Genomic DNA, 14,680 nt, shown 5'->3' with positions numbered 1-14,680 from the left:
AGGACATAAAATGCCAACTTTTCAGAAATTTCCAGAATGGGCAAAAAATCTTTGACCGAGTTATGATTTTTTGAATCAATACAGATTTTTTCAAAAAATCGAAATATTGGTCGTAAAAATTTTTCAACTTCATTTTTCGATGTAAAATGGAATTTGCAATCAAAAAGTAATATAGTGAATTTTTGATAAAGTGCACCGTTTTCAAGTTATAGCCATTTTTAGGTAACTTTTTTGAAAATAGTCGCAGTTTTTCATTTTTTAAAATTAGTTCCCATGTTTGCCCACCTTTGATAAAAATATTTTTGAAAAGCTGAGAAAATTCTCTATAATTTGCTTTTCCGGACTTTGTTGATACGACCCATAGTTGCTAAGATATTGCCATGCAAAGGTTAAAAAACAAGAAAATTGATGTTTTCTAAGTCTCACCCAAACAACCCACCATTTTCTAATGTCGATATCTCAGCAACTATAGGTCCGATTTACAATGTTAAAACATGAAACATTCGTGAAATTTTCCGATATTTTCGAAACAAATATTTTTAAAAATTTAAAATTAAGACTAACATTTCAAACGGGCCAAACATTCAATATTACGCCCATTTGAAATGTTAGTCTTGATTTTAAATTTTTGAAAATATTTTTTTCGAAAAGATCGGAAAATTTCACGTATGTTTCATGTTTTAACATTGTAAATCGGACCTATAGTTGCTGAGATATCGACATTAGAAAATGGTGGGTTGTTTGGGTGAGACTTAGAAAACATCAATTTTCTTGTTTTTTAACCTTTGCATGGCAATATCTCAGCAACTATGGTCGTATCAACAAAGTCCGAAAAAGCAAAATATAGAGAATTTTCTCAGCTTTTCAAAAATATTTTTTTTCAAAGGTGGGCAAACATGGGCACCAATTTTTAAAAATGAAAAACTACGACTATTTTCAAAAAAAAGTTACCTAAAAATGGCTATAACTTGATTACGGTGCACTTTATCAAAATTCACTAAAGTACTTTTTGATTGCAAATTCCATTTTACATCGAAAAATGAAGTTGAAAAATTTTTGCGACCAATATTTCGATTTTTTGAAAAAATCTGTATTGATTCAAAAAATCATAACTCGGTCAAAGATTTTTTGCCCATTCTGGAAATTTCTGAAAAGTTGGCATTTTATGTCCTCTAAAACATATCAAAAAATAAAAAAAAATAGTGTTTTTTTGCAAATCAAGTTTTAGTAACAAAAAGTGAAATTAAAAATCACCAAAAAAAATTTTTTACCGTGTATCATTTTTTTCAGTGTAGTCCATATCCATACCTACAACTTTGCCGAAGACACCAAATCGATCAGAAAATTCCATCAAAAGATACAGAATTTTGAATTTTCACATATAATTTTTGTATGGACAGCTGCCAAATTTGTATGGAAAATTATATGGACAAACTAATGATGCAAAATGGCTTCTTTGGGCATACCAAAGGCAAAAAAAAGTTTCAGCCGGATTAAAAAATACAAAAAAAATCGAATGACCGAAATCTCAGAGAATTGCTCAATTTTAAAAATGAAAAGGAGAACAGGCAAGTTTGTATGGGAGCTGCTCCAAGGATGTACACGAACGAGACCAACTTTTTTCGAAAGATCTCGCCAAGGCATGAAATAAAGTCTTCTTGACCAATTCTCTAAACCCCGGAGTTCAAAAGATACACATAGTTGAATTTTGAGAATTTGAGTAGGAAATGTACGAAAATATGTTTTTTGCTTTTTCTAAAATCACTCATAATTCAATTCAATTTTATTTCCCTTCTCTCTGGTGAAGTGTCACTAGTGGGATAGACAGCACGAATAAAAAAACCGATGGTACGCGATTTTTTTACTGTGTTTTTATATCTAAGAATTCGCGCTTTTGAAAAGTTACTACGAAATTGTTTGATTTATGGATACTTAAATTTTCGTTATTGAAAGACGCAACTTTTGGTACCCAATAAAGTGTAGGTCATCGCTTAAATTTTAAAATTATCGCAATTTTAGTTTAGTAGTTGTTTTTTTCTCGTTTTCGTCGTTTTCCTGCGCCGCATCTGAAACCCCAGTTTTTATTTTCAATCATTAAATTTCGGAATCCTGTTGATGAAACTTTATCTTTCTTAGATATATACTGCCGTTCTACGCATAATTGTCCCATGTCATTTTTGGACGATTTTGACTTTTTGACATTTTTTAAGTTTAGTTTGTCGTATACTTTTAGAAAAAACACATAAAATCTAGTACTTTGTTTGGAAACTCATCAAAAACCAAACCAAGTCTGTTTGTCCCGTCGTTTCACTTCTACGCATAATCGTTCCACCAAGTATTTTCTCTCATAGAATCAATAGTTCATTAAAGTATTATGCCTTGTTTACCTATTGTATAGCAAGAGGATGATAAATAAGAGTGATAAAATACTAACTGGGGTGATTAGGGACACGTTCAAAAATTTCAATAGCGTTTTTCTCAGTTGCACTTTTTTGAACATGAGACAATTATGCGTAGAACGGCAGTATAAGGTATGTAATTTTGTACAAGGTCCTTGAAAAACATCTTTGGTCCTGAGACTCCCAAAACCACATTTTAATTTTTCATACACCCAAAGTTAAAGAACGAGGGGATAGTCCTCTCGAAAAGAAACGTGAGGAAAGTGCTATATTGCGAGAGTATAGTCCTCTCGCGTGTTCATTCGTTCATTGGAACAGTTCATCCTATGAGTGGCTTATATCAACAAACGACCGCCACTTAGTCACCGAACCATGGTGGCCCATACGGCAAAGGCACGGTTCAATATGCCGAAGGTCTTGGGTTCGAGTCTTGGTACCGGTACTTTTTTTTTGATAGATGAACTTGTTTGGAAAATGAACCATGAGTAAAGTACTCTCGGTAATTTCGGGATTTATCCTCTCCGTCCGCTCACAGTACCATTTTACTACCGAATCGTGCTCTTTATCCTCTCGTATGCCGATGCCCAGTTCTGGGTGTATGAATTTTTCAAATATAAGGGTAGATTTTAGAAACTCAACAAAAATTCCCTAAAAGCCCAATCATCTTACATTTGGGTCCATGAGAGCTCAATTCGGAGTTATGTTTTTAAAAAAATATGTTTTTTTTTTTTGCAAAAATCGCAATGTTTTGACCGCCCTAACACGGCGTTGAAAAAAATACGGTTGTAATTATTTTAGCCAAGTTCAATTTTGAGCCCGATAGGACATAGCTCAGAGCTCATACAAAACGGGGGAGACGCATCATGCTTTTCATCAATAGATTTTTTTGTGTTAAATTTTCTAATTTTTTTTCGACAAGCCTGCTTTTTTTCTTTTTTCATTTCAGCATTCGGGGAAGCTTTTCTCAAAGGAACAAAAATCATGAAAATCATGAAATTTATGAGAAACACTGGTTATATCAAAATCATCCTGGAATTTAAAATAGCTTTTTTATATTCACAAATTGATTAAACATTTATGAAAAACGTTACTTAATCCACCTTTTGGTGGTTGGTGCCTTCCTCACTTTCATAAAGTCAATACATTCAGTAAAAATAGCTGCATTCCCTTAACATGTTTAACAAATCAACTTTATTACTCATTTCTTTTGATAGGGTTCGCAGAACTTCAATTTTTCTGACTCATCGGCAAGGTCTGATAAAAAAAACCTATCCAACGATAGTTCGCATGGAAGATTCAGACAATATTTTTATCACAATATCTGAAATCCGACCTCTAAAAGTGTATAAATAACACTTAAGTGCTAATAACGTTTGATAGGGTTGTCAGATCCTTGATGTTTTAGGCTCATTTGAAAGGTCTTTCGATTATCTAACTAAAGACAGGTCGCATGATGGACCCGGACATCATTTTTACTAAAATATCTGAGATCCGGCCTCCAAAAAGTGTATAAATATCAGTAAAGTGAGATAATCGAGTGACAATTTTTTTGTCCACCCACCTACACACATCCACACAGACATTTGCTCAGAACATGATTCTGAGTTGATAGGTATACGTGAAGGGTGGTCTATGAGGTCGAATTAAGAAGTTCATTTTTCGAGTGATTTTATAGCCTTTCCTCAGTAAGGTGAGGAAGGCAAAAATAATGAACCTTGTACCTAAGTACATGTTTTTAATATATAAATCTTGTAACAAACCTTACCGGTTGCACAGCATTTGAAAAATTGGAATCCTATCATCTCGTTTTACGGTACAAAATAAGCACTTTTTAAATGTTTTAAAGTTAAAAGCAACTTTAGTAATCTTACAATTGATACTATGAAATTCCCAATGCAAATTCAATCCAATTTTCGCCCTTTCCTGCTCGAATCTACTGATTTCCTCTTCCATCACTTCAACCATGAGGCGAATAAATATCCATTTTGCCGCCGGAAATATGCTTTTCCTCCACCCTCCCCCTCTCCACCACAGATTTCCAACCGCATAGATTTCCTTCACTCCTGTTGCGAGCAAGCATGTTTGCTCGGTTTTACGAGTGTGACTTCTTGGCACCACGCCTATTTCTCCTTTCCCTTTGCTGCTGCTCCAAACCGAAAATAATCACCCATGGAAGGAAATAAGTATGGTTTTAGTAGCAGAAAGCTTCCTACACTCAGTTTGGTTAATTTGAGACAATTTTGGTTTAGGTTGGAACTTTCTAAAGTAACTCTTTGGCACGGTACTTGATGGAAAGAGTCTTAGCAGCTCACAAATCACCGTGTATGCATAATTAAACGCTCCTTTTCTGTTGGTATGGGCCAAGATTTTAATTTAGCGAGAAATGACCAAGGGTGCGCATTAACTTGGGGGAAAATTGTATGTCATTACAGGGAGAAATAAATCACTGTTTCAAGGCCATTTTTTCATCTACGTGAGATCCAGTCACGCGGAATTGAACACTCCATAATTTTGCGCACTTTATGATTTGCGATAATTTTGAGCAAAGTGAAAGCACACAATGTTACCATGTCTCAAAAGAAACTTTTTGAACATTACGTGTGGGACGTGCATCCAATCTGGCAAGCGACGATTTATCTTGCTTTTTACTTCAATCTCCAGCATCCGTTCATAAATTCTGTTCGTGAATATATCAGTGATCAGACTAATATTGAGCAAATAGCTTTTTTTTCTCCTCCCTCTTATTTTTTGTCCAAAACTGTTGCTTCTACCCCTGTGAAATATTGGCAATAGCAATATTTTCTTCGCAGATAAAAATCTTGAGAGATGTTTCAAAAGGGTGTGAAAGTTCAACGAACAAACATCCCAGTATCAGGTGGGTTTTGAATATATTTTCATTTAAATTGGAAAAACTTCAAAAGAATTTCAAATCAAACCTTTTGTGAAAACACCTGCCAGACGCCCCCCTCACTTTTGCATCTCTTTCATCCCAAATCCCAGAGAAAAAACTAAGCGATTTCCACCGGATTATCCCACCCAGCAATATTTAGAAAGGAAGAAAGCGGAGAGTCCCTTTTTCCCGATTGAGTGAAAAATTGTCCCCGCCCACGCAGCAAATTTTCCGACACCTGTCAGTCTTCCAAGGGAAACCAAGACGAACAGCAAAATTGTCTAATTTTATCCACCGCACAAGACATCACCTGCGACAGTTTCAGACAGCACGCGCACAATTCTCCGAAATGTCGGCAAACACAATCATAACCCAACTAAGCCTTCATCAAAGTCGAGGAAAATTGCGATTTTTTTCCTGATTCTATTTGAAGCTTTTTTCCACAGGTTTCTGTGAGGATGGGACAAAACGGGTTAAATTGAGGACCGGTTTTTTGGACCCTTCCGGCCACGCGGTTGATCATCTGCACAAAACGATCTAGGACTTATCATCGACGTATTTTATGTCCCTCAATTATGGAAATTTTGTTCGCAGTAAGAATAGGATCCACGGGGCGAATTGCGACATCTGTTGCCTTCCTCACCGAGGTAAGGCTATAATCCTGCTCTAAAAATGAATTTTGAGCATGAGCATGAGCATGGTACTCCGTTACTGACAGATCAGCTGAAGTTAAACAATGAATCAAAAATGATCAGTGGGAGCCAACCATCCGTTCACTGTTTAACCTCTGAAGATCTACTTTATTAGTCAATACCGGCGCCCTCCCAAGAAGCCTGCAGTTCAACGAAAGGGAGGAATGTTAGTCAGATAGTTGAAGTTGCAAACTCATCAAGCACATGGTTTTTCGCTATATACTTGTTGATACCGCTTGAGACCGATTTGACACGAACCTGTTGCATTCGACTTGGTTTAGGGTCCCATAGATCGAGTTTTATACAGATTGAAGTTTCAATAAGGGAGCGTTCTTTTATTACGTAACGCGAAAAATCGGACTTTTAGACCCCCTCCCCCCCCCCCCTCGTAACAAAATTTCCATACAATTTTTAAAAATTTTGTATGGAGCGTAAAACGGCCTCCGACCCCCCCTCCCCCCCTACTGCGTTACGTAATAAAAGAACACTCCCTAAGTAGTTCAAAAGTTATGTATAAAAATGTGTTTTCACATATACTCGGATCTCACTTAAATGTATGTAAGCTATATTCGGGTCCATCATTCGACCCATCGTTGATTAGGTTATCAAAATAACTTCTCAGCGAGCCTAAAACACTGAAGATATGGCAACCCTGTCTCGAGATATGACCACTTAAGTGATATTGATGTACTTTTTGGAATCCGGATCTCACTTAAATGTATGTAAACTAAGTCCGGATCCATCAACCGACCCATCGTTGGTTAGGTTATCAAATGAGCTTTCCAACAAGTCCAAAACATTGATGATATGGCAACCCTGTCTCGAGGTATGGCCACCTAAGTGATATTGATGTACTTTTTTATTCCGGATCTAAAAAATAGATGAAATTTTTGTACAATTCCATCATATCAGCCATTGTTGGTAATAAGTGAGGAAGGCTCCAACCACATAGGTGGACTAAGTTAGTTTTTTAGCCTTGTAACTGCACAATTTTTGAATATTTTTTAATGATTTCAGACAGAATAGACAAAGATCAACAAAAATATTGCATCGTTTTCCACATTTGTAACTATTGAGTGATTGAAAAACTGCTGGTCCTATTCGAACTGAAGTCCCCATTTGCTTCAGAGGCATCTTTTCGTTAGTTCATTTTAATAGTCATACTGATGCAGTTATTTCTTACAGTTTATGAAATGTTTCAATAAAATTTTAATATATTTTTGTTTGCCTTCAGATAATCCAATTACGATCACGACATAAATGTGAAATTTAAATAACGTGTTTGGTTTGTACATTAGATATATATAATCGAAGGTTATGAAATGTTAATTTTTATTTTGTCAAAACTATTTTTTCTCGAAAATGTTCTAGAAAAATCAATTATTTGATTAATATTTACCATTCTTGAAATTTTAGATAAAACTAAACTACAATATGTTGTTTTTTCACTGCATTCAAGTTCAATTAAAATTTATATTTGAAATGACAAAAGTTTGAATGGCAGTCAACAATGGGCTTCTTATTACCATTTAACATTTGAAAGAGTTGTATCTTATCTAAAACATGTTAAGAATTAATTAAGGAATTTTTATGAACATTTTTTTTTTTTTGGAACAAATGTTTCCTTAACCCCTAACACACTTCCTAACATAACTTCTTGAAGCACTATAGTTATATTTGTCAGCTATAAAACACATGAATTCAACTAATAATTCCACTTGCATAATGGGCCGAATTTCAAGTTTTTTACGTCTCTAAGAAAAGGTGCAGGTGGTTATGTTACACATGACCAATATGAAAAAGAACTTTGCACAAAGCTCTTAAAATAATTGGCTACATAAATGCTACAATTTAAAAAAAATCAACTTAACTATTATTAAGATTCCTTAGGGACCATCCATAAATCACGTGGACACTTTAGGGGGGGGGGGGGGTATGGTGATTGTCCACGATCCATACAAAAAAGATTTTTTTTGTATGGACAATTGTCCACGAAGGGGGGGGGGGGTAATAGATTCCCAAAAAAGTGTCCACGTGGTTTATGGATGGTCCCTTATTAATCCGGACAAAAAAAGACAAACCATCCACTTTAATGACCCCCAGGACTTTCGTGTTATCTATTGCAAGTTTTTGCTCGAACATATGAGTTCAAAGGCTTGATTGGGGAAGGCAACCAAACCTCTTTTTACTCCAATGAACTTTCCACGAAATCACGTTTTAGACCAGTTTTGAGCACGCTGTATCTTTTGACAGGAGCAAGATAGCACAATACTTTTTTCGGAATAGTTTTAGAGAATTTTCTCAATTTTTACGGTATTGTGTTGGTTCAAAAATTTTAGTGGAAAATAAAATTGATAAAAATCAAAATGTAAAAAAGTGTTTTTTTTCTTGTGTTTTTTTTTTTTTTTGTTGTAATCTAATTCCCATACAAAATTGAAATGCAATGCGCAAAGTGTGCACATGGACGCAACTACTTACTTTACTTACTTTACTTTACTTTATCAGCAACAGGTCTATCGACCCAACGCTGAACTAATCGAAGATTTCCAGGATGCTCGATCTTGGGCCGCTCGTCTCCAGTCGCCCACAATGTTGGCCGCTCTTGCATCTTCGTCGACTGCACACAGCCAACGCGTACGAGGCCTTCCACGAAGCCGACGACCCCGTCCGGGTTCGCTGCTGAATATCGTTTTAGCCGCCCGCTCGTCCGACATTCTGGCTACATGTCCAGCCCACTTCAGCCTGTCGTGCTTGATGACTTTTACGATATCAGCATGTTTGTAGTCTTGGTACAGCTCGAAGTTCATGCGCCTGCGCCACCGGTCTCCTACTTGCTTGCCGCCGAAGATAGTACGCAGGATTCTCCGCTCGAAGACCCCAAGTGCTCTCTGGTCAGCCTCCTTTAGCGTCCACGACTCGTGACCGTAAAGAGCTACAGGGAGTATCAAGGTCCTGTACAGCGTGATTTTCGTAGGCGTCCTTAGGCTGCGGGACCTTAGCTGGCTACGAAGACCGTAGAAGGCCCTGTTTGCAGCACTAATCCGCCGTTTCACTTCGCAGCTCACATCGTTGTCGCACGTCACAAGTGTACCAAGATATACAAATTCATCCACCACCTCATATCTTTCTCCATCTATTTCCACCTCCGAAACACCATCACCTGCACTGCCACGCGCTCTGCCAGCAACCAGATACTTGGTCTTGGCAGTGTTGATGGTCAGTCCGATCTTCGCAGCTTCCCGCTTGAAAGGGACGAACGCCTCCTCCACTGACCGACGGTCGATACCAATGATGTCGATGTCGTCAGCGTATCCAAGCAGCATGTGCGATTTAGTGATGAGTGTTCCGTTTCTTTGCACGCCTGCCCTTCGAGCAGCACCCTCCAACGCTATGATGAACAGTAAGTTCGAGAGAGCATCGCCCTGCTTCAATCCATCCAACGTAACGAAAGCTTCAGATGTCTCGTTGGCTATTCGCACGCTTGATTTTGCTCCGTCGAGCGTTGCACGAATCAGTCTAATTAGCTTCGCCGGAAAGCCGTGTTCTAGCATAATTTTCCAAAGTTCGTTTCTTTTGACTGAATCGTACGCCGCCTTGAAGTCGATGAACAAATGGTGTGTTTGCAGGTTGTACTCCCGGAACTTGTCGAGGATTTGTCGCAGAGTGAACATCTGATCCGTCGTTGACCGACCCGCTCGAAAACCGCACTGGTATTCGCCGACAAAGGTCTCGGTCAAGGGTCTCAGCTTGCTCCACAGGATTCGGGATAGTACTTTGTACGCTGAGTTGAGGATTGTGATGCCTCGATAGTTGGCACAATCGAGTCTTTGCCCTTTCTTGTAGATTGGGGTGATGAGCCCGTCTAACCAGTCGGTCGGAAGCTGTTCTTCGCACCAAATTCGCTGGACGATTTGGTGCAGAATCTCGATCATCCGCGCGCTCCCGTGCTTGAAAAGTTCGGCCGGAAGTCCGTCCTTTCCCGCGGATTTCGCGTTCTTGAGCTCCTTTACGGCTTTTTCCACGTCCTCCAACGTAGGCGGGTCCACAGCTATTCCATCATCCTCAACGTTCATCCTGTCCTCGACGATTCCCTCTCGCGTCTCACCGTTCAACAGCTGTTGGAAGTGCTCCTTCCACCTGGCCGCTACCGCTGTCTTATCTGTCAACAGGTTACCTTCCCTGTCGTTGCACATAACAGGGGAAGGCGTCGCTTTCTTTCTTACACCGTTGACAGTTGCATAAAACCTCCGCTTATCATTCGCGTTGTACTGTGCTTGAGCTTCGGCAAGTACTCTCTCGTCGTACTCCCGTTCTTTTCGGCGGTGGGTTCGTTTCTCAGCTCTTCGCAGCTCACTGTATCGCTCACAGTTTCGGCGCGTACCCTTCACCAGCATACGCTTTCTGGCCTCGTTCTTCTCGTCCGTCACTCGCTGGCACTCCGCATCGAACCACCCTTTGGGTTTGCGTCCTCTGGTCGTGCCGATCACTTCGGTAGCCGTTGTGTTGACGATGCTCTGGAGGGCTCCCCATTGCTCATCCAGGTTACCTGTAGGCGCGTCCTCGTTGATCCGCTCGTCGAGCTTCCGACTGTACTCTGCAGCAACGTCGCTGCTCGCGAGGCGCTGGACGTTCAACCGCGCTATCCTCGCAGTCCGCGGGGTCAACACGTTCGACAGCCTAGCTCGGATCTTGCACGCTACCAGGAAGTGATCAGAGTCGATGTTCGGTCCTCTGTACGATCGGACGTCCATCACGTCCGAGAAGTGTCGACCATCCACCAAAACGTGATCGATTTGAGTGCACGATTCGCCATTTGGGTGGCGCCAGGTGTGCTTCCGAATGTTCTTGCGCGCAAAGAAGGTGCTACAGATAGCCATTCCTCTGGCTGCGGCGAAATTGACCAAACGTAGGCCGTTGTCATTCGTGCGAGGATGAAGGCTCTCCTTGCCGATGACCGGATGGAAGAAGGCTTCCCTTCCGACCTGCGCGTTTGCGTCTCCGATGACTATCTTCACGTCATGTCTTGGGCACTCTCCATAGGTCTTGTCGAGACGCTCGTAGAAAGCGTCTTTATCGTCATCGGGCTTGTCGTTTGTCGGCGCGTAGATGTTGATCAGGCTGTAGTTGAAGAATTTGCCCTTTATTCTCAACACGCAGATCCGGTCATTCACCACCTTCCACTTGATGACTCGGTTCTTCTGATCCCCAATCACTACAAAACCGACTCCGTGCATCGCCTTTTCGCCGCCACTGTAGTAGATGTGGTACTTGAAAGAGGTGTTGGCGATGGGGTCCACCGCCGTGAATTCTCGCTCTCCATGACCGGGCCATCGAACTTCCTGGATGGCGGCCACATGCACGTTCAGCTTGTGCAGCTCCCGGGCAAGAAGGCCAGCACGTGCAGGATCTTGGAGAGTTCGAACGTTCCAGGTACCGAGTTTCCAATCGTTGTCCTTTTTACATCGCCTGGTCTGATGCCGATTTATCCGTCCTGAATTTCTTCTTTTGTTTTTCTGAGTTGGTGTTTCGCTTCGGTATGCCGCCTAACCAGGGCTGCGAATACCTAGTCTCGGGGTGGGGCTGCCACCTTGCAGCTTCCGGGACCCAGCTGCGGTTTTCTCTCGACACCGTAACGGGGACTTTTGTCTCGAAGCCTAACGGTACAGCTACATCCTCCGAAGAGGGTGGAGCCCCCCTTACCCTGTCAGCATACTACCAAAGTTCCCACCGGGGTTGGTTACCCGATCTCTCCAATGGTTACTAGTATCCCGGCCAGCGCCGCGGGGAGGCCAGGGTATCGGAGTTACTGAACAAGAGGCTAAAGGACCACTTGGTGGGTCTATTTTATACCTACGGTACTTGAAGTACCTATGGTACGCGTTGTCCAGTCGTTCGCTGACCACTAATCGCAACTAATCACTCCCAAATTGAGGGGGTTGTTTAGGGGATACTTTGGCACCGTTTACAAGAACGTTCTTCCTGGTAGAACCTTCCCTGTGAGAACCGGCCACTTAAAAAGTGACCAATTCGGTCAAAATGGCCATTTTCATAAACAGCATCAAAAACCATGAACGTCCCCGGGAGAACCTTCCGTAACTGGACCGGCCAATCCAGGTTGTGGCCAGTATCCTAGCTAGTTGGTCTCAATCCCATTGCCCCAAATCATTTCGGTATGCCTGTCCTTTAAAGTTAGTGCACAAACTGTGTCTTTTAATGTGTGGGTTTGTGTGCCTTTGACGAATCTCTGATGGACACTGAAACCTCCAGAGGGTATCTGTTAGCTTTTATAGTAGGTATCGCACGGCATAGGGTGATGGCATCGCTATTTGTAGACCACGTTTTCCACTTTTTCTCCATCGAAACCGACTACTTTATCGACTTCATTTTGCTGGGCGAGATAGGACGCCGTCTATTTTTAGACGATGACTCAGAACTTTTCCACTCTGCACTTACACGCAGAAAAATAGGGCATATTTGAATCAACAAAACGTTTTGTTGATTTGAAAATCAAGATTTTTGTTGAATCAACGCTAAACTTCAAAGCAAATTTTTCAAAACAACAAAAGATTTTTGTAGAATTGAGAAAATCAAGGTTTGTTCCGACGCAAAATCGGCGTTGATTATATTCAACAAAAATTTTGTTGAATCAAACCTCGTACAGGCTGATTCTACAAAATATTTTTCTGCGTGTACAAAAACCAGATGGCAGCACGATGTAACGCCACGTCCCTATGTTGCTGCTTGCACGCAACAGAAATCTGTTGCATTGCCGACATCATCTCTGCTTGGGACGTAAGATTTAATCACTTAAAATGCCAAATGCCAGCATCTGCCAAAAGGCCATTTCTGGAAATCTCTAATACTTGCAAGTTTGCGATTTTTCGGGTGACTCAATAGAATATTTATTGTTGTCTCTGGTTTCCATGTATCGTTACGTTAAAAGGACCGGTAATGTTTGTTAGCTGCATTATGAGCACCCTTCTTTAACCTCGACTGTAACTTCGGCGTATACCTATTTCTGCGTCGATCCTTACTTCATCCACAGTTTTTTTTCTTTCTTTTCCAAGTGCAACAGTCATTAATTGTTCAGCAGCACTTTTCAGCGTTTCATCAACAGTCCGTTCAATACGATAAAAGTACTCTTTGCGATAATTTGTTACTCCATTTTACACAGAAAAAGCTGCACTGTGCCATATGTTTGACCGCTCACAAAAGTGTCATATAAGAGATTTGAAGAAATAATTTTTATTGCACCTTCGATAGCTCGCTCATCGAGCCCGTCCTGACTTTCTGGTTCTGATCGAGCCGGGTTCGGCGATCCAATTTTCCTTCGATAGATGGATATTCACTTAAACTTCATCATCCCGGTACGAGAATCGAACTCACGACCTCTGGATTGGAAACCCAGCACGCCGCTAGTCGAAACCCATCCCCTACCGGTCAGTATTCCCAGTGAGTAGAATTACTCTTTGAAGGGATCTGACTTTGCCGAGCCAGACAGGAATCGAACCCATCACCTTCCGCTTACAAGGCGAAACCCGTAACCTCACGGCCACGGAAGCTCGGCGCAAATAACGAACACGATCACTCTTTTTCACAGTACTACAAAATTTAATAGTTCAGAAACTTTTTATTTATTACAGACACGATTTATTGAAACTTAATAAAGGTTTATTCTTTATCTACTCAAATGTGGTCAAATTATACAAAATTCGTGAGAGGGTTTCTTCCTGTGACTGCTCGCCACCCTAGCTGATGGGCATTTCCGATCGCTCTCTGCTACTCCCGATGATCTCTCTCGCGTGTTGAAGTTGTAGTTGATCGGTGGGTTCCCCGTGATGTTCTTCTTCGACAGGTCTGAAACCCATCTACAGCGATTCCTCCGAAAGTCCCGAATTCTCGTTCGCCAACAGCTAATTCACAATATCAAAATATTTATTTGAACTCGAAACCAATCAAAGTTGACATCAGGTTACGTTTTAGAAACTTACCAGCACGCTTGCATTTATAGCTAAATATTTGTAATTTATAGAAGTGCCCTTTTGCATCTTTTGCAGAAAGTAGTAGAGAACAGCGATCGTATGGCGGAACCAAGTTTGGATGCTGATTGGGCATTTTAGAGGTGTAAAATTCATTTATCTCCCTCTGTGCTAAATTGGAGATGATTATTTATATTGACAAAGAGGTCCAACAATGGCAAAATGAATCAATATTTTTGACGTGACCCCATCTTCTCCATCTCTTCCAGACATAAACCACTAGATCGCGTTATCCCGGCCACATCCCACAGCGTCACACCATGACCCTCATCGACGGCCTGCTGGGCCGCGATCCCTCCTCATCTTCGGTGACCCAGTTCGAGGTGATCGTGTACGGAGCCGTGTCCTTCTTGATCGTGTCCATCCTGGGGCTGCTCATCTACATCACCTGCTCGAAGCGGTACCGACTGAACTGGTTCGAGAACAACCTGCTGGAAACGGACCGCGAGCGGGAAGCCCGCAAGCACGACCCAAGCCACGTCACGTGTCCCATTCCGTACAACGTGGACGCCGTGGCCGGATCTTCACGATACCTGAACCGGAACAACGGCAGCCCGCTGGCCAAGGCCGACGATCCGCCCTTTTGGGCCTCGCAAGGAATCTACAAGAAACCGAGCAACACGGGACAGCTTATCGATTCATCCGATGGTAAACGGGAGC

General features: G+C 41.2%; 2 protein-coding genes across 5 annotated transcripts in view; one reads left to right on the top strand and one right to left on the bottom strand.

Moving 5' to 3' along the window:
• Positions 1-14,680, top strand: part of LOC120414744 (synaptotagmin-5) — a 74,030-nt gene that overhangs the window by 56,524 nt on the left and 2,826 nt on the right. For 2 of the 4 annotated variants that reach the window (XM_039576056.2, XM_039576057.2), the window contains exon 2: positions 14,230-14,668. In XM_039576056.2, the coding sequence (XP_039431990.1) occupies positions 14,281-14,668 (388 nt within the window). In that variant the 5' untranslated portion in view covers positions 14,230-14,280. Of the gene's footprint in view, positions 1-5,917; positions 5,937-14,229; positions 14,669-14,680 lie in introns of those variants that run through there. The other 2 variants (XM_052707527.1, XM_052707528.1) reach the window with 2 other exon arrangements.
• LOC120414755 (uncharacterized) lies at positions 8,495-12,760 on the bottom strand. The gene is made up of 2 exons (XM_039576071.1): positions 12,694-12,760; positions 8,495-11,388 (listed from the first exon to the last, which is right to left on the bottom strand). The coding sequence occupies exons 1-2, from the start codon at positions 12,758-12,760 to the stop codon at positions 8,495-8,497; spliced, it is 2,961 nt and encodes a 986-aa protein (XP_039432005.1).

This window comes from Culex pipiens, chromosome 2 (genome assembly GCF_016801865.2).
Source record: "Culex pipiens pallens isolate TS chromosome 2, TS_CPP_V2, whole genome shotgun sequence".
Classification (NCBI taxonomy): domain Eukaryota; kingdom Metazoa; phylum Arthropoda; class Insecta; order Diptera; family Culicidae; genus Culex; species Culex pipiens.
The sequence above is the reverse complement of the archived record's forward strand: the minus strand, read 5'-3'. Positions and strand labels throughout refer to the sequence as shown.